At 56.3% G+C, this 17,695-nt stretch overlaps 3 protein-coding genes across 9 annotated transcripts; 1 reads left to right on the top strand and 2 right to left on the bottom strand.

The window, feature by feature from the left end:
• Positions 1-11: 11 nt before the first annotated feature.
• On the bottom strand, positions 12-9,940 carry LZTS2 (leucine zipper tumor suppressor 2). Of its 7 annotated transcripts, none has more exons than XM_005225458.5 (5): positions 9,832-9,940; positions 4,199-4,648; positions 2,918-3,580; positions 2,146-2,394; positions 12-1,356 (listed from the first exon to the last, which is right to left on the bottom strand). In XM_005225458.5, exons 2-5 carry the CDS (start codon positions 4,604-4,606, stop codon positions 673-675), a joined length of 2,004 nt encoding a protein of 667 aa, XP_005225515.1. In that variant the 5' UTR covers positions 4,607-4,648; positions 9,832-9,940; the 3' UTR covers positions 12-672.
• LOC132343948 (myosin IC heavy chain) lies at positions 6,985-12,440 on the top strand. The gene is made up of 2 exons (XM_059882027.1): positions 6,985-9,137; positions 12,355-12,440. Exon 1 carries the CDS (start codon positions 6,985-6,987, stop codon positions 7,690-7,692), a length of 708 nt encoding a protein of 235 aa, XP_059738010.1. The 3' UTR covers positions 7,693-9,137; positions 12,355-12,440.
• On the bottom strand, positions 12,317-17,688 carry TWNK (twinkle mtDNA helicase). Its single transcript, NM_001098463.1, has 5 exons — positions 15,876-17,688; positions 15,443-15,683; positions 15,200-15,307; positions 14,757-14,898; positions 12,317-13,564 (listed from the first exon to the last, which is right to left on the bottom strand). Exons 1-5 carry the CDS (start codon positions 17,113-17,115, stop codon positions 13,244-13,246), a joined length of 2,052 nt encoding a protein of 683 aa, NP_001091933.1. The 5' UTR covers positions 17,116-17,688; the 3' UTR covers positions 12,317-13,243.
• Between the last annotated feature and the right edge of the window lie 7 nt (positions 17,689-17,695).

Here is a 17,695-nt window from a genome sequence, read left to right as displayed (position 1 = left end):
CCACACTCATCTTTTTTTAAAAACAAAAAATTTTTAATTTTTTTCTTTGGGTTTGTACAAGAAATTTACAATGTGAAAAATATACAAGTGAAAAACGAGGCCAAAAACCTGGGTGTGGGGAGGGGCCACTTGGTCACAAACACAAATAAACATTTCTGAGTTCTTCCTTTGGTCTGACTACAGCCCCCTCTCCCCAGGAGAGGGGGTGCAGAGCTGGGACCTGGAGATCAGACCCCAGTCCCAGCCCTGTCCCCCAAAATAGGCAGGGTTGGGGGGCAGGCACATCTGGAGCAGCTGGCGCTATCTGGCTCGCTCTGGCTTTGGGATGGTGGGGAGAACGTGGAGATGAGGGAGCCCCTTCCTTTTCCGAGACCCCTGGCTGAGTGGGCTGGGAGCGCTGGGGGTGTGTGGGGTTGGCAAAGTAGCAATGGCAGTATTTGGGGAGTGAATGAAATAGGTCAAGTGAGTAGGAGCCTTTGGGTGACAGTGAACACAGGAACCTTCAGGGAATCTGATCCAAGTCATCGGGCAGCCTTGAGTCCTTGGCAGAGGCCCAGAGACCTGTATCCCAGGGACTAAGGCCCTTGGGCCCTCAGACTTTGAGGCCCTCAGTGGATCTGAGGCTACTGCCTGCTTTCAGGAGACCTCCGTGCAGAAGGGGGTGCTAAGGCCCTAGATTTCGGTGGCAGTGATCTCCTCCAGGCAGATGCAGGGTGCTGGCTCCGCCAGGCCCAGGTCCGCGAGTTCCCGGGCCTCCAGCTCCAGACTGAGCTGCTGCAGCTCCTGCTCCAGCTGCCGGTTACGTCGGTACATCTGGATGTAGTTGTGCTGCAGCTGCTTCTGGTAGCGGATCACCTGCTCCTTCTCTGCCTGCCAGGCCAGCCGCTCCCCCTCGAAGCTGTCCCGCTGCTCCTCACCTCGCCGCCGCTCCCGCTGTAGCTCCGCCCGGAGCCGCTCCACCTGGGCCCGCAGGCTGCCCCCGACCCCGGCGGCGGCCCGCTGTGCCTTGGCCTCATCACTCTCTGCCAGGAGGAATGGGTCAGCAGTGGCAGGTGGCACAGGGGGTTCCCGGAGTCCGGCAGCCTCACTGTCCAACTGCCCAGCTTTCTCCCGCAGCCGCTCAGCCTCTTGACGGTGCCGCTGCAGCTCCTGGGAACAGGCCTCCAGCTCCAGCTCCCGTGTCCGGGCCGCCTCCTGGAGGCCCCGTGCCCGGCCCTCACTGACCCGAAGCGCTGCCCGGGCCTCCCGCAGTGCCACGCGCAGGGCCACCAGCTCGCTGCCCTTCTGTACCAGCTCTGACTGAGATTCCTTCAGTTGCTGCTTCAGCAGGGAGATCTCACCTGACTTCTGGCACACCTAGGGGTAGGAGACAGTTGGAAAAGACGGTGAGAAGGTTCTCCCAGGTGGCCAGGCCCTGACATCAAGCTGGGCATTTGGGGAGAGGCAGTATGATCACTGTACCTATTTTACAGATGAAGACACTGAGGCAGCTATTCATTGGCTAAGGTGGAATATAGACCCAGATCTTCTGGTTTCAAAGCTGGGGTCTTTAAACCATCATGAAGCAGCAGCTTCATGCAGGTTTGGCAGGAGTGGAAGCAGCAAAGGGCAGTGCCTGCATTTCCAGTTGGGAGGCACTACAGTATCTTGATGAAAAGCATAGACACTGGAGCCAGACTGCCTGGGTTCAGATCTCAGCTCCGCCACTGTGTGTGGAGTGTGATCTCAGGCTCCATCCCTTCTGGGTCTCATTTTCCTCACCGATGAAATGAGGGTGTGAACAGCACCCAACTCACAGGGTTATTACAAGGATTAGATGATACTCTATGTTACTTGCTTGAGTAGCAGTACCTGTCAAGGAGTAAGCACTACATTCTCATTCTTACTATTGGTGGGAAGGCAGTGGATGGGAATGTCACTAGCTACCTGAGCACTTAGAGCAGAGCCATGAGGAGACCAAATGTGAAGGCCCCCAAGGAGACCCATACCCAGAAAGGGAGGTCAGAGGGGGGAGCCTCATCTCACAAAGGTGAGGAAGGAGAGGCCCTCTGGGGATGGCAGGTGAGGGGATGTGGCTGGGCCCCTCCTTTCAAGGCTTACCCTTCACTGAAGGCCCTGCTCCCTGCCCCTCCTGGTACAGCTCACCTCCCACTTGGTCTCCTCTAGCCGTGGCCCGAGCTCCCGTTGTTCCCGCTCGAAGGCCGCGCAGCGCCGCTCCAGCTGCTCACGTTCCTGCAGCAGCTGCGCAAAGTCGTCCTGTAGCTGCCGCTTCTCCTGCTGCAGCTGGAACACCTGAAGCTGCAGCAGCTGTTGGGCCCGCTGGGCCCGGGCCACGCCATCCTCTCGCAGAGCCTCTCGCTCACGGGGCCAGTGCCGCTGCCGCTCCTCGTACACCTGTGGGCGAGAGGGCAGGCCTGGGTCCTGGAGGCTTCCCCACACCTCGAACCCTGGCCACCCCCAGCGCCCCAGTCACCAACTGCCCTGGTGGCCCACTGTCCTGGGCTCAGGGAAGATGGATTCAACAGTGACAATAATTAGGATACCAACAACTACTTTTATGAAAAGACAACAACAATAGCAAGCATGTGTGTGGCACTTCCCAGGTGCCAGGCATTGATCTAAGCACTTTACACCCTTCACCCTGCTTAATCCTCAATGATAACCCTCAGGCCAGGAATATCCCCATTTATGGTGAGTAAACTGAGGCTCAGTACAACTGAGTAACGTGCTCAGTCAAGGCTGAAAGACAGTATATGGTGGTGCCGTGTCAACCACTCTACAGTTTAAGCCAGACAGCTGGGTGGGGATGGGGGTCACCAGCCCAACACCTGCCTCTTAGCAGACAGAAATGCATCTTGTATGCCCAGCACCTGTGGATGTCCTGCCATGCCACCCCCATCACTGCCACTGACCACACCTGGCACATGGTCACCTCACTCTCGTCCAGACTGTCCCGCAGCTGCTGCAGCTCTGCCTCCCGGTCTCGGAGCTTTCCTTCCAGGACACAGTGCAGCAGGGCCTCGTCCGAAGGGGGTGGAGGGGGTGGGGGCGGTGGTGGGGAGCGTTCCCCACAAGAGCTGCTGTCAGGGGAGGCCCGGGGACCGCTGCCCAAGAGCCCCCCAGCCAAGCGACCACCCAGGGAGCCTGTGCTCTTGCTGGAAGAAGATCGGCCGCTGTCTGAGTGGGAGGGCCCGGTGGGAGCTCCTCGGGCTGGCCCCGGCAGGGCGCCCCGCCCAGGGCCGTGGGAGGGCAGGTGCCCGCCTGGGGAGTTGGTAGCCGGCTCGGCACCCCCGGTGCTGTAAGTGGGCAAGCTGGACAATGAATTTCGGCCGGAGTCAGACAGAGTCCCTGACGGGCAGCCGCTGGCCCAGCCACTCAGTATCAGGGGTTTGTCAGCAGCCGAGGAGGAGGAGGAAGAGGAGGAGGAGGCCGGGCCCCCAAACAGCTGCGTTAGGCTGCCTTGGCTCCCCGACGGTCCGGTGGCCCGAGGACCCAGGAAGCTAGGTAGGGATGGTACCCCTCGAGGTTTGGGCAGCACTGGCTTGAAGGCTGTTGGGCGGATCACAATTTTCTCCATGTTCTGAAATGAGGTGCCATTTGACAATAGGGATGAGCCGCCCAATCTCTCAAAGCCCTTATCACACTCCCTGCCCTCCCATCTGGGGCCCCCAATCCCCATATAGTAATAACAATTGCTACCACTGGCTGAGGGCCTCCTGTGTCAGCTTTACTTACGTCAGGCAACTTAAATTGTACTTCTCAGGTCATTACAAAATCCATGCAAGCAAAATATTATCAGTATTGCATACAGAGATGAGGAAATGGAGGCTGAGGGAGTTACAGGCCTTGCTCCAATGCAAACACATAGCAGCTATATAAAACAGTATTTCTAAGAAGCTAACATTTATTGAGTACCTATTATGTGCCAGGTACTAGGCTAAACACTTTACACATATTATTAGATTTAATTCTCACAACAATCCTATGAGAGTTGACCTGTTACCTCCATTTTACAAACACAGAAGCTGAGGCTCAGAAAGGTTAAATGACTTCCCTGAGTGAGGTAGAGCTGGGGTGAGAACCCAAGTCTGGTGAATCTGGAGCCCATACTCCTTCCTATAAATAGATCTCCAAATTTCAGCTTCTCCAGGGGACCTCTAGTTCCACCCAGACCCTCAAAGGAAGGGCTGGTCCTCACCTTCTCTAGCTTTCCAGAGACAGGGATGAGCTTTGGTGGGGGACCACGGAGGTGGGCATTGCGTGCCCGCTGCTCTCGGGCATCTTCAAGGTCACTGCTTGGGCTGGGGGGTGACTCTGTCCGGAAGTCCTCGTTGATGTAGGTAAAGTTGGTACCAGGGACAGCCTTCCTGGGGGGCACAGCTGGGCACAGTGGCTCCTGTGCCTCGTAGCCACCCCGCAGCAGCCCATCCTGCTGGCGGAAGAAGGTGGGTCCAGGGGGACCATGGTGGCGAGGAGGAGCCGGCCCCCCAGGGCAGGGCCGGCCTGAGATGAGGCTGCTCACGCTGCCCATGGCTGGAGCTTGTTGGGCAGTAGCGGCCTCAGGAGCGGGTTCCAGGGGCACTGGCAGTGTCTGCACAATGGCCATGGCAGCAGAGGCTCAGGCCTGGCCAAGGGCCTCCAGGGAAACCTGTGAGCAGGGAAGTGGCATCAGAGTCTCTCCATCTTGAGCTCCCTCCCTGTATGAAGTCCTGAGTCCCTCCTGGTCCTTAGTCTCAGGTCAAACAGTCCACCCAACATCAGTGAAAAACACTGATATCCTCCCCCTAACACACCCTCTCTTGCATCTTGGCAAGAACTTCCATCCTCCCTGGGCCCCAGACCACTGCCCAATTCTGGTCTGAATAGGGCTGAGGACAGAATCTATCAAGTAGGGATGATGAGGGGATGGGGGTCCCACAGAGGCCAGGAATCAGGGAGGGAGCCCTCTGTACCAGCTCCTGGCACTGGTCCCTGTTTCCCTGGGACAGGTGGACTCATTAGATGCAGTCTGGGCAAACTCAGGGGTGCAGCAGCAACTCAAATGGTAATTAGGGAACAAAGAGCTAAGGCCAGGCAGTGCCCAGCCTCACCCAGCTGGGCCTCAGTTTCTCCCAGACAGAGAGGCGGCAAGGGTGGAGCTGGTCAAACAAGAACCAGAGCTCTTAGGAAGCCCACAGGTGCCCTCTGGGGTCTCCTGCCTCCCAGAGGTGGATGCAGGCTCATGCCTATTTCCATGACAATTCCTAGCCTCACAGCACCCAATCAGTCAGGCCTAAAGAAGCCTCTACAGGCCCACTGCCAACCTCTATGAAACCTTTTAGCTTTTGACATTCCCCAGAGTAACTCCAAAGGGATGAGAATAGAGGCTCTACCATCACCTCTGGCAGCTGCTCCAGGGAAGAGGGCTCCACCTCCCCAGGCCCTGCTCCTTCCTGGAAGGGGATAGCAAGCCTCCACCCGGAACTCCCTCCCTAGTCCTGAGGATGAAGACCAGGGCTCAGGCATCTGCTGAAGTCATCATGCAGAGCGGGGGCCAAGAAGTGGACAGAGAACTGCGTAGGAGTAGGAGTGTATGCATTTTACTTATTTGTGCGTGTGAAACTGTGCACAAGAACATGAACACTGTGTGTGAAAACATGAGTGTATGTGAGTACACGTATGCTTGGATAGATATATCAATACATTCAGATATATACATGCATGTATACATGAAATCATATGGGCATACCTTACAAAAATCTGTGCAGCTCTCAGAAACTATGTGAAAATTATAAATGCATACATCAGTGAATCTTTGATGTATGAGTGTGACTATGTCAGAGAATGGTTTGATGTCCATTCATATATACATGAGTTTCTGTATCCGACACAAGTGTGTGAATGGGAAATAGTGCACAAGTGTGTTAAGAGTGTTGTGTGTGTATGTGAGAGGGTGAGAGTCTGGGTGGCACGCAGGGCCAAATGGGTGAGTGGGAGCCCGGTTTTTGTCACTCACTGGAGTGTGTGGAGAGGAGAGACACATTATCTTTGCTTGATCTGCTCTCCTTCATTCTTGCTTGTGTTCCATTAAGTCCACCCTCCCCCACTTCCCCGCTCAAGTCAAAAGATCTGGAGGTGTCCAGACTGAGGGAGGAGGAGCTGGGAGCCAGGGGTGGGGGTGACTGGTGCCCTCGGAGCAGGGGTGGGGATTGAGTCCACCCCACAAGTGCCAGTCCTGAGCAAAGCCGATAGAACACCCCCTCCTCTGCCCTCTCCCAGACCATCCAGGGCATGCAGGAAACCGCCGGGAAGGGGCTTCCCCTAAGGCGCCAAGAAGGCTGGCATCTCGGTGTGTTTCCCCACTTCAGTGAGCACAGAGAAAGTGGAAACTGAGGGGAGGAGACAGAGAGATTCAGACAGGGGCCCAAAGGACGGGAGACAAAGACGAAGAGCGGCTCCAGGGCCAGGCGGACCCAGTGAGCCGGGGTCCCTGCGAAGCCAGGGGCCGCTAAACCAAGAGACGCTGAGCTGGGCCCTGAGCGCCAGACACCCACGGAGCCAAAGCCAGGCGCCTGGAAAGCCAGGCCCAGCCAGCCTGGCTCCCGCTCTTGGAGCCCGAGAGAAAAGGAGGGGCAAGTGGAGGCTCCATTTTGAGAAATGCGTTTGTGGCTGTGGGAAGGGAACCCCTCGCACTCCCCAACATCCTTGAGAAACCGCTCCGGTACAGCACACACTGCCCTGCTCGGTGGGCCGGGGGCGGTTGAGGGCTGGATGCAGCCGGGGCCCGAGGGAGGTCTGGCCGAGGTCCGAGTTTCCCACAGACCTGTTTTGGGGGCAGAAGAGTTCGGGAAAGTCTCCCCCTCACCAAACTCCAGGACCATCCAGCGGGATCAAGTCTGAGATCACGAGTTTCCATTACGAGACAGGAAGCCGGAGCCCCCAATCCGCCCTCCGGAGTTCACCCCCCTCCTTCCGCCTCTTCCAGAAAGTGGGGGCAGCTGTGGAATGCCGCCTCGCCACGGGACCTCCGCCGCGCAGAAGTTGGGGGCGCCCCCAGGTCGCCTCCCAGCCCCGACCCCCCCTCACCTCCACCGCGCCGCTCCATGCTCAGCCCCGGGCCGCCCCCAGCGCTCCACAGGCGCGCCGCCCGGCTCCAGCCTGCCGCGCGCGGCCACTCGGAGCGGCCCGGTACGACCCGGCCCCGCCTCCGCGGCGCCCCCGGCCCGGCCTGGCCCCCGCCCGGCCCAAGTGGGCGGTGCAGCGCGGGGGAGGGTCCGAGGGGTGACCCCGCCCCCGGGGCGCGGACACGCGCAGGCACCCGGCGTCACGCGTGTCCGGCGGGGCGCACGCTGGAGCGACGCAGCGGGGCTCAGATTCCCTCCCTCCGAGGCGCGATGGCTGTGTGTCTGGGGCTCGGCCGGCTCAAGACTAGGCGGCGGCGGGTCACCCTCTACCCTTACTTGGGCCCCGGGGCCAGCAGCAGCTGGTCATTGTTCGAGCACAAAGGGACAGGCGCCGCGGCAGCCGCCCTTCCCCCTCCGCTCCTCTAGTCGATGCCTCACCCCCAGGCACACTCTCCGGCTTCAGAGTACAGAGAGGGAGGTTGGGGGTAACCTAACCCCCAACTCTGGGCCCTGCGTCCCGGAACAAGTCAGGGGCCGACGCTTGGTGGGTGCTTGCCCCACCCCCAGCGGCTTGCAGAAGGCACACTAGGATTTGTGGAGGCGGCGCCACCTGGCGGCCCGTTCGGAGAACACACCCAGCTACCCCCAACCTTGTCTCCCCAGTGCGGTACTCCCTCTCCGGAGAGCCCAGGCCTTCCTCGAGCACGGTTTTTTTCTCCCCAACCTTCCTTCAGGCTCCTTTGCGCCAAACCTTCCTTTGCTAAGAGGTCAATGGTCAGAGAGAGACGTCCGCTGGCCCCCAAAAGTCACCCCAGTGGGTGAGCTGGTCCAAACCCACAGGCCAAGCTTACGCCAGCCTCACAGCAGACAACGTTCCAGTCTTCTCAGGGTCAGGGATACTCTCACCCTCTGGCAAACAACACAATCTAAACACCCACACGACCTTTCCCACACTCAGTCTCAGACACAATCACTCAGTCTGTCTGGTCCATCAGAAGGTTCCATGTCCATTCTTGCCATAATCAGGCCAACTCACAGAGATACACTCGGTATCACGGCTAGTTGTGCACAAGCTTTCACAGCTTAAGTTCCTTTGTACCCAGTCACAATCTTGACTATACTTGTCTCCCAAGCATTTTTCACACTATGACAGTCTTTTTCACAGTCACAAAGACAACTTCTTAAACATACACGTCGTATTTCACAAACATTTTATCACACAGACTTTCCCATAGGGGTCTCTGTGACCTAACCAGGTCAGCTGACGCCCGCATCCCTGGGCAAGCACAGCCTCCTGCCCCCTAACCCCGCCCCCCAGAACTAAGGCCTGCCAGAGCTCCTCTGCCCCAGGAAGGAGCATTCCCCCCGCACCCCCACCCTTCCAGGCCACAGCCTGGCCGGCTCTCAGTTCTATTTTTAGCTCCATGGAAAGAGTTGTTTTCTTTCTTTTTCCCTGGAAAGGGAAACATAGCCCAGCCACCCTCAGGCTCACCCTAGACCCTCTTGCCTCACAAATACACACTGAGCCCCACCCCCATAGAGACCCCCTCTTCTGGCCTTGCCCTGATCCCAGCCTCCTGGGGCACCAGGAGCCTCCTCCCCTTTCTGGCAGCCTGCCCAGAAGCTCAGGCAGCAGCTGGGCTCAGCGTGTGTGTAGGGGGGGCGGGGTGAGGGGTAGGGGGGGAGAAGGAGGCCGAGGGCCGCTGCCCACTCTCATTTGCTGAGGGGAGGGGGCCGTGCTCCCTTCTATCAGAGGGAGATAGGCCCACTCTGGTATAGAGAGGATGTGTACGGTCATGCATTCTCTGGGGAAGGGGGACTCCTACTCTTGCATGAGTGGGCTTTCTGCTCCTACTTTGAGGGGAGGAGCTCCCAGTTCCGCAAGGAGGAGTGTAGTAAGAAAGGGGACCCACAGGCGCTCGCGCAGCTGCTCCCCGGGGCTGGAGGTCCCGGAGGAGGCTGCTGTACACTGCCAGAATTGCGCTCCCCTCGGGTATCTTCAGGAATGGGGGCAACATGTTCCGGGGAAGGAAGGTGAGGAGCCCAGGTAACCAGCCCAACAGTCTCTTGTCCTCCTGCGCTACGCCAACTCCAGGGGGCGTTGTGCTCCCATTCCTGGGGAAGGGCTTATCCCCTCCAGGTGGAGAATGGAATACAGCCCGGCAAGGTATCTTTCAAACTCGCTTAGTACTGGGGACGGAGGTTCCCGCCGCGAGGCTCCCCCCGTACAGCCCACGGGTCTGCGAAGCGATCACGTGCTCAACGCCTGTTTACGTCTTAGTCTTCACCTGCGGGCAGCAGGGAAGCCGGAACCTCCGGAGGCGTCCCATCTGGCCCGCCCCCGTCCGCGGTCACTGGGAGGCCCTTTTCTCCCACCCTCGTCAAGTACGCGACGGCAGCACACACTGCCCGCTGGGGGTCCGCGCGGGCCAGCCGGGCTCATCCGCCGACAGCAAGCGAAACTCACTAGGCGCGTCCGCCCCGCAGTGCACGTGTTTTCGGCTGTCTCCAGCACGCGCGTGGATCTATGTACACGCGTGTGTGCGCCCGTCGGTGTGAGTTTTCGTGTAGGTTCCCTGTTCAGACTCTTCGCCCGCGGCCCCTGGACTGCGGGGCCTGTCTCTTCACCCCAATCCCCCGCTTCCCGGGATCGGGAAAGTTCACTCCGGGGCGGGGGTGTGCAGGAGGCGAGATTTCCTACACCGCCGCGAAGCCCCCACTCACTCACCCAGCGCTACCTGAACCGCCGTTCCAGCTCCCGCCGGGCTCCTGACCCAGGGCCGGCACGTCCTGGCCGCAGATCCGCCGGCTCCCCAGCGCGCTCGCCCGGGCTTGGTGGAGGGGGCGGGGCGGCTGAGGCCGCGCCCCCGACCAAGGCAGGGGAGTGGTCTGCCCAGCACCCCCTCAGCAGCAGATCTGGTACCCTGCCAAGTAGTGTCGCGATGGTGGCCCAAGACTGCCCCTCGGACTTCTGACTTCGCAGCTTCTGGAACCGGCTTTTGATCTAGGAAGGGGCCAGTGGCGCCACAGCTAAGCTAAGCTACCTGGCTGCCCTAACCAAGTTGGCTATAGGGCTTTACTGCCACCATCCTCTGGTCTGTAGGGAGCCCAGCCTGGTCCACTCTCAGCCCACTCCCCAGACACAGGGAAAACCCCTGGGAAGCAGACTAAGAAGGCTCGGATTTCACCAAAACAGACCCAGCCCTTCCTCACACACACCTCTGAGGTTGGGGCTGCTCAAGCAGAACCAACACTTCCCCCTCCCCTGGAGTAGGTGTCTGCCCGGTGAGCAGGCTTGTCAGTTCTGGCCCCCCCCAGAGTGTGGTCAGGCTTCTCTTAGACTTATAAAGTTCCACCCACAGGCACAAACAGGAAGTTGACCTGTATTGCACCAAAGGGTCCCTCCCTCCATGGCACCCAAGGCGGCCTGTGGGAGGGCAGACGGTGATGTCTACAGGTATCTGGGTCATATCTGCAGCCTGAGTACTTGGGCAGCAGGAGCCCTTTGAGTTGAGTCTCTTCTGAGACCCATCCCCAGTGAAGGGATGGAGGACCAAAGCTGCCCCCTTACAGCCAAGTGGGTTAGTGAATCTGAGGACAAGGCTGCAGATCCAGTTGGACTCTACTGGGCCAGGCTGTGCCTCAGCTCTCAGGAAGATTCCAGTTGGGCACAGGCTGAGTACTGGTTCTAGCCCAGGCAATTCGCCTCAATCCACTTTGGCGGGGTACAGAAACTGACTCCTAGGGACCATACATAGGACCCAGGGATTAACTGCTACTTCTTGGGCTCCAGGGGCTCCTGAAATACTTTGGGCTAATTTTCACGTGAGGGGTTTAAGACAGGTGTGTAATGGAATGTGTGTGTGTGTAGGGGTGGGGCTGGGGGATCATTAGCTTCCCCTCCCCCCTACCATTCTGGTTTGCTCTGTGGGCTGTCTGCTAGGAGGGTGGGGCAAGACAGGCAAGTGTGTATCTATCCCCCTATCCCCAATTCATAGACCTCAGAAAAGTCTCCTATTGGAAATCCCTGAAAGATTTCCTGAGCACAGAAGACCAGAATGTGGAACCCACATCCTTATAGGTAGGATTGACCTGGTAGTGTGCATCTGGAAGGCATGGCTGACGTTCAATGTTATAGACCCTGGATGAGGCCTAGACCAGCCAGCGGCTGGTAATGATTACTGCAGGATTAGGAGGGCTGGCTCCAGCCAGTCTGGGAGAGACCCCCAAGAAGGGAGGCCCTGGAGGAGGTCCCCCTTCCCTCCCCCCAGAGAACAGCTTTGTTCCAGGGTCTGTTTCAGGAAACAATTGTAGTCACAGTTCTCACACACAACAGACCAGAGACCCCAAACCATTCCGCAGGGTTCCAGACCTCCCTCTTAGGTTGACAGGGAATGCTTGATAAAGCAGCCTTGCTTCCAGGAAGCAGGACACCCCCCTCCCCCACCGCCCCACCTCAAATACTCTCCTTAACAAAAGGCTTCTCCCCAGCCCCCTTAGAACATCTTTCATTCTCACTACTCTTGCAGGCAAATCTAAAGGGAAACAGACTTTAGAATATCAGAGGAAGTGACATGGGAAAGTGTTATCATTTACCAATATTTCTGACATGGTCTCTTTCTGCATAAGTTATTTTTATTTTATGATCTCCTTCAGAGTTTCTTAAAAACAAGGAGTCCTGCAACCTCCAGAATCAGAAATGCCTGTGTGTCAGGAATGGGGGAAGAGTAGGGCCTAGGTTCTGCATTTTTAAACAAGAGACCGAGTTCTAACACACACTAACATAAGAGAAACCCGGAGAGGGTACAAGGAGAGGGAAATGGAAGTGGGTGGGGAGCAGATAAGAATATGCTGAGCCTGAATCCACAATGAGCGAGGCCCTGAGTGACTCATGTCACAGAGGGACAGCTGGTCAGGAAAGGTCTTAGGCATGGGGCCCAGTGACCCACACCTCTGCCAGGGATCACATGGAGATCCTCAGGGAAGACAGGGATAAAGAAGCACCATCCTATCTTCCCTAGGACATGAAGAGGTATAAGGGTGTGCATGCACGCAAATCCTGCTTTCTTGGGAGCACACAGCTCAGATGGAGTTGGGGAGGGGGCTTATCCACTCCCAATTCAAAAAGTGAGAGGTAAATTCAGTTCAAGGAAAATCCAGTTAAAGACTAGGGAGACACCTGGTGGTCAAATAAGAAAAAGAGTAACAAAGGCAATGGAAAAAAATATATATTTTTTTTTCTTTTTTTCAGTAAAACTGGAAAAGCCTCTACAAAAAGTCATGATTGCATCCACTCCAGCAGTCCGAAGCATACCATGGAATGAGTGTCTAGGTGGCAGGCACTCTGGGCTCACAGTGCCCTTCCATGGCTCTCTTCCAGGCTTCCACCTTTGTAGCTAGCCCTGGTGTTATATACAAGGGTGAAGCACCTAGATCAGATGGTAGTAAGCACCACTTCAGGGGAGGCTTCAGAGTGGCGGGTAGAGGAGTTTGGTGTCCACCATGTCACCCCTTGGCTCTGAAAGCCTGGGCTGGAGTTTTGGCAAGAAGTTCCCCTATTCCCCTACAGGTTCAGGGAGCCTGACCCCCCTGCTTTGACCTCACCTTGCTCGTTCTCACCTCAGGGCCTCTGTATTTACTTTTCCCTCTGCCTGGATTCCTCTTTCTCCACATGTTCACATGGCTCAATCCTAGTTCTTTAAAGGTCCCAGCTCAAATGTCCTCTGCTCAGAGATACCTTTTCAAATCTTACTCTAAACTAGCCTGTAAGCACTATCACATTACTGTATTTTTCTCCTTTAGAGCATATATTCACTATTGAGAACTATGTTTTTTGTGTGTTTGCACACTGCTTGTCTCTTCTACCAGGTTACAGGTTCCATGGAAGCAGGGACCTCATCTGTCTTGTCAGTGCTGTATTCCCAGAATCTAGAACCAAGCCCAGCACATAGTAGGTTCTCAAATATTTGCTAAATTGAATTCTCTCGCAATGAAACCATTCCCTATGCTAGGCCCCTCAGACTGAGACAGGGGCCCATAGCTCCCAACTACAGGACAGAGGCAGCCCTAGCAGAGGACTGACAGCCTCTACCCCAGACTGTCCTGCTAGGCTTGTTTCAGTGTCCAGCTCTGCAGTGTCTTCACCTTGAAGGCTTGGAGAGGTCTGGCTGGTTGGGGTTGCGGGCCTGGTTGGAACAAGTCTCAGAGATCTGGGGCATAGCCCCCTTTTTGCCAGAAGAGGGCTTTTTGGCCACTAGTCCATTGTCATCCTTGATCTTCTTGAGCCGGGCCTTGCTCTTTGGTGGTATGGAGAAGGTGAGAGAACTCTTGTTGAATTCAAGTGGGAAGACACCTACATCTCCATCAAAGCGGTTCTTGGACACCTGCAGATACCGTTTCCCTGGCCCAGTTACCAGTTTCCTGTCCTGCAGGATCAGAACGTTGTCTGCTTCCTGGCTTGCCTGGGAGATAAGGGGCAGAAGGAAGAAGGAGCAAGAAGATATATCAGAGGAGCGTAAAGGAAGGCTGAGCGTGCAGGAATAGCAAGAATGTGGAAAGGAAAAGTACTTCCCCTGTCACCAAAGCTCTCCGAACTATTGACCAAAATGCTGGGGTCACTTGAGTATTTTAGTTCCCTGACAATCCTGTTGCTGTCCCAGATTGTGTACATGCTATTCCCTCTGCTGCTAACACATCTGGCTCCTTGGATCGCCACCTCACTCAACCTGAGCTCCTTACATTTAGGTCCCAGTCTAAATGTCTCACTTCCCTGGAGAGAACATTCTTGATCCCCATAAATAAGAAAGGCACCAGCATCTTTCTACTTCTGTCATTCTTTCCCCCAGTTCCATGTCCGTTTCATCATGGCACATAGTTTACGTTCCTTGCCCTGCCTTCCTTGTGCCCAGCCCAGGCCTGGCACGTAGTAGGCATTCACTCAGTGTGCCATGGAAGCTCCAGGATGCTAGGCTGATCCTGCTGCCCAGAGGGCCCTCCCACTTACTTGCTTATTTCATACCTATTATTAGCCAAAACCCAACCCAACCTTTGTTGACACCTCTTCTAAGAAGTCTCCCCAGATGTCCCAGGCTGACTCAGATGGCTTTTCTCCCCAAATACGTGTGCTGCCTATCATAGTTCTTAGTATTATCATGAAAGTGCAACTCACTCAGTCATGTCCGACTCTTTGCCACCCCATGGACTATACAGTCCATGGAATTCTCCAGGCCAGAATACTGGAGTAGGTAGCCTTTCCCTTCTCTAGGGCATCTGCCCAACCTAGGGATTGAGCCCAGGTCTCCCACGTTGCAGGCGGATTCTTTACCAGCAGAGCCACAAGGGAAGCCCCAAGTATTATCATATTGAGTTGTAATCACTGTCTCCTTTTTTTTGTGCTGTGCTACATGGCATGTGGGATCTTAGTTCCCTGACCAGGTCTCCAACCCTCGCTCCTTGCATTGGAAGCACAGTCTTCACCACTGCACTGTCAGAATACATAGCACATATATTCTTCATGTCATGACTCCAGAGGCAGCTGCCTCCTGCCTGTTCCAGATGGGTAGTCAAAATGATTTAAGGCTGAATGAGGGCTGTCCCTGGTCATACCTGCCCCCTCTACTCTCCATGGCTTGAGATCCTCTAAAGTCCACTTACTTTGGCTGAGCCAAAAATGGATGCTGTCTGTAGTTCTTTATCATCATCCTCTTTTCGGGGGTGAATGACCAGTGTTACATGGCAGCTACTGTCTGTTGCAAACTTCCGAAAGGCCCCGACAATGTAGTCTTGAGCTGCAATCCTGCCCAACAGAGCAAAGAGGTTATCAGACACACAAGGACAAGAATGAACACATACTCCTGATACGTTCACATCTTACCACAACATCACTCTACTTCCCTTTACCCAAGGACTCACACTTAAATCCCTGTCCACACTTACCACTGTCATACCGCACACCTCTATAAAGACAGAAATACATATAGAGAGGTATGTGCCTGCACATATGTCAGAAAACAAGCGTACAGTGTTTACCCAGAGGCCAGCTGCCTGAGAAGATGTGTGTTTAAGCGGGTTACAGCTAGACAAGAGGAGGATGTCACCTGTCTGTGGACAGCTGCTCATGACCCATCATGAACTGCAGATTGTCGATGACCACATGACAAATGTCGTAAACATAGACTGCATGTTGCATTGTGTCTATTACAGTCCTGGGAAGAGGAAGAGACAATGAATTCAAGAGTCAGTTACAAGTAATCTCTAGACCACGGCAGTCTGAAGACTCTGTTGGGAGTCTGTTCTCCTGCCCTCCTGTTCTTTGAAAGCCCCAGGCCTGGAAACCTCACCTGATGCTCTGTTGCCCATGAAAAGTCATGAAATAGAGGGGCAAGTCCTCAAAGCGGTCAGCCCACTCATCGTATTTGTCCAGTTGCTCTTCCAGTCGTCCCACAGCGAACTGTGTCAGCATGACACGGGCTAGTCTCACGTTGCTGATCTCAAAGCTACCCCACAGTGTGTTCACTCCTTGGGTACACAAATCCAGGGCATACTCACTGATGAATGTTGTCTTTCCACTGCCTGTTGGCCCTGCACAGGGGTTGAACACAGACCTGGGTGAGGAAGTAAAGCCCTAACCTTGAAACCAAGATCCACAAGAAGCTTCAAAGTTGGGAGGGGAAGGCTCCTCTTAAACATTTACTATGGCCCAAACCCACATGCTTTAGTCATCTAATCCTCTGCCCCCAAACCCACCCAAGCAGTAAGTTTCCAAAGGGTTACCTGTGAACACTGTCAGCTCGCCCTTCCGATGTCCCTTCAAAAGACGATTGAGGTCTGGGAAGCGGCTCCAGCGAACACCAGCTGCCTGCTCCACGTTTGACAGTTCTCCTAGCACCTCCTCCCGAAGCTGCCGGAAAGACACGATAGACTTGTGCCAGGCGGGCAGGGCAGTACGCAGAATACGAGAAAGATTTAAGCCTTGGTTCAGAGCCTCCAGGGGAGAGGGCTGCTTGTCCCCAGGCCGCACCAAGGAGCATCGTTTGGGGTTCAGTTTTCGGGCAAACAACTTGGCAGCTTCCCAGGACCGAAGGTCATTCCCCAGCCAGAGCACAACCCGTCGGAACTGTTCGAGGTAAGGAAGCAGGGCAGGGGGTAAGCAGGCTGTTCCTCGGGGTAGGGCTAGAGTGGGCAGCCCTGTGGACTGGTTCAAGGCCAGACTGTCCAGCTCACGACTTGTCAATACCACTTCAACATCTCGTCGACTGATCAGTGGTAACCCAAACAGATTGTGGTAGGCACCAGGCCGGGGAATGGTGGTCTCCATATACTGCACCCCATCGCCCTGGGTTTCGGCCCCTAGTAGCTTCAGGCCTCGCAATCCCAAACCTCCAGGGGAGAACCAAGGGAAGACAAGCCTGCGAGCAGGCCGCAGATAGCGCACGCTGAAACGCTTAAGTGTGTCATCTGTCACTTTGGTGAGGCCAAACATCATGCGAGCTAGCTGGGCTTCCTCCGACTCAGGCAGCTCCCAGAGAGGTATGGCTCGGTCCCAGATCCTCCGGACCTCCTCACTGTCCTCAGCTTCTGGGGCCTCACTGAGTAGGACCCCTTCTCTGGCCCCACCCCCTTGCCCCTCCACGCTGGCCTGAAAGTCTTCCCAGCTCCCCTCTGCTAGGGTGGTCATGCAGAGAAAGCGGCCAGTGGTCTTGTCAATGAAGAGGCTGAAGGAAGCTGCACCAGTCTGGTGCTTGAGCTTTGAGGCCCCCACAAAGGGACTCGGTGCCCGCAGGCAGCTGTGTCCATCCTGGAAGGGGATCCCACGGGCCCGCAAATACTGGCGGATTTCAGTTGTGGTTACAGGCAGCACTGGTGCCTCCAAGGCGGGAAGAGCCTCCTTCCTGTACCGTCTGCGAGGAGGGCCGGGGGCCAAGCTTCGGGGCAGGCCTCTCCGTCCCATCCACGCCCCACGCAGGGGCAGCAGGATGCGGAGGGGGTACCCGCTTCGGAGGAGGACCCACATTCCTACTCAAACGGAGGAAGTTACTGCTTGAAATGCCTTAGCCTGGTTCAGGTGCCTTCACTACTAGGTCATACCTTAGGGACCCTGCACGCAGCTCTCTTCTCCCTCTGAATCCTCTTCAGCCCCTCTACATTGCTACCTCACATCCACGCCAGAGGACGTTTTCACGTCCGCGTTCCTCTGGCCGGTCCCTCCACAGCTACCTCACCTTTGCCACCTTCCGCGCTGCCCCTTCCTGACGCGGTGTCTCTCGATCATCTCCTCGCCGCTACCGCCCCTCCACTGCCCCTCTTCGTCGTCCTCATCTCTGCAGCTGTCTGTGTCCCTTCCGTGGTCCCTCGCCTCTGGGCCCCCTCCTAAAGGACCGCTCCACCGCTCCTCTCAAGGGGACTCCAGGCGACTACAGTGTCGCTCCGCCGCTCCCGCCGAGGAGCGCCCGTCGTGCCTCCGCCGGGTGGCTTCCTCGGCTCCACGGCTAGGAGCTCCGCCGCTCCTGACCCCAGCCCTCGGGTCACCACTCTCGTCTAACCCCTGTCGCCTGCAACATGGGTCACACGCGAGCCATTAGCCGTGACTTCGG

The sequence above is a fragment of the Bos taurus genome, chromosome 26, assembly GCF_002263795.3.
Source record: "Bos taurus isolate L1 Dominette 01449 registration number 42190680 breed Hereford chromosome 26, ARS-UCD2.0, whole genome shotgun sequence".
In the NCBI taxonomy this organism is placed as follows: domain Eukaryota; kingdom Metazoa; phylum Chordata; class Mammalia; order Artiodactyla; family Bovidae; genus Bos; species Bos taurus.
The sequence above is the reverse complement of the archived record's forward strand: the minus strand, read 5'-3'. Positions and strand labels throughout refer to the sequence as shown.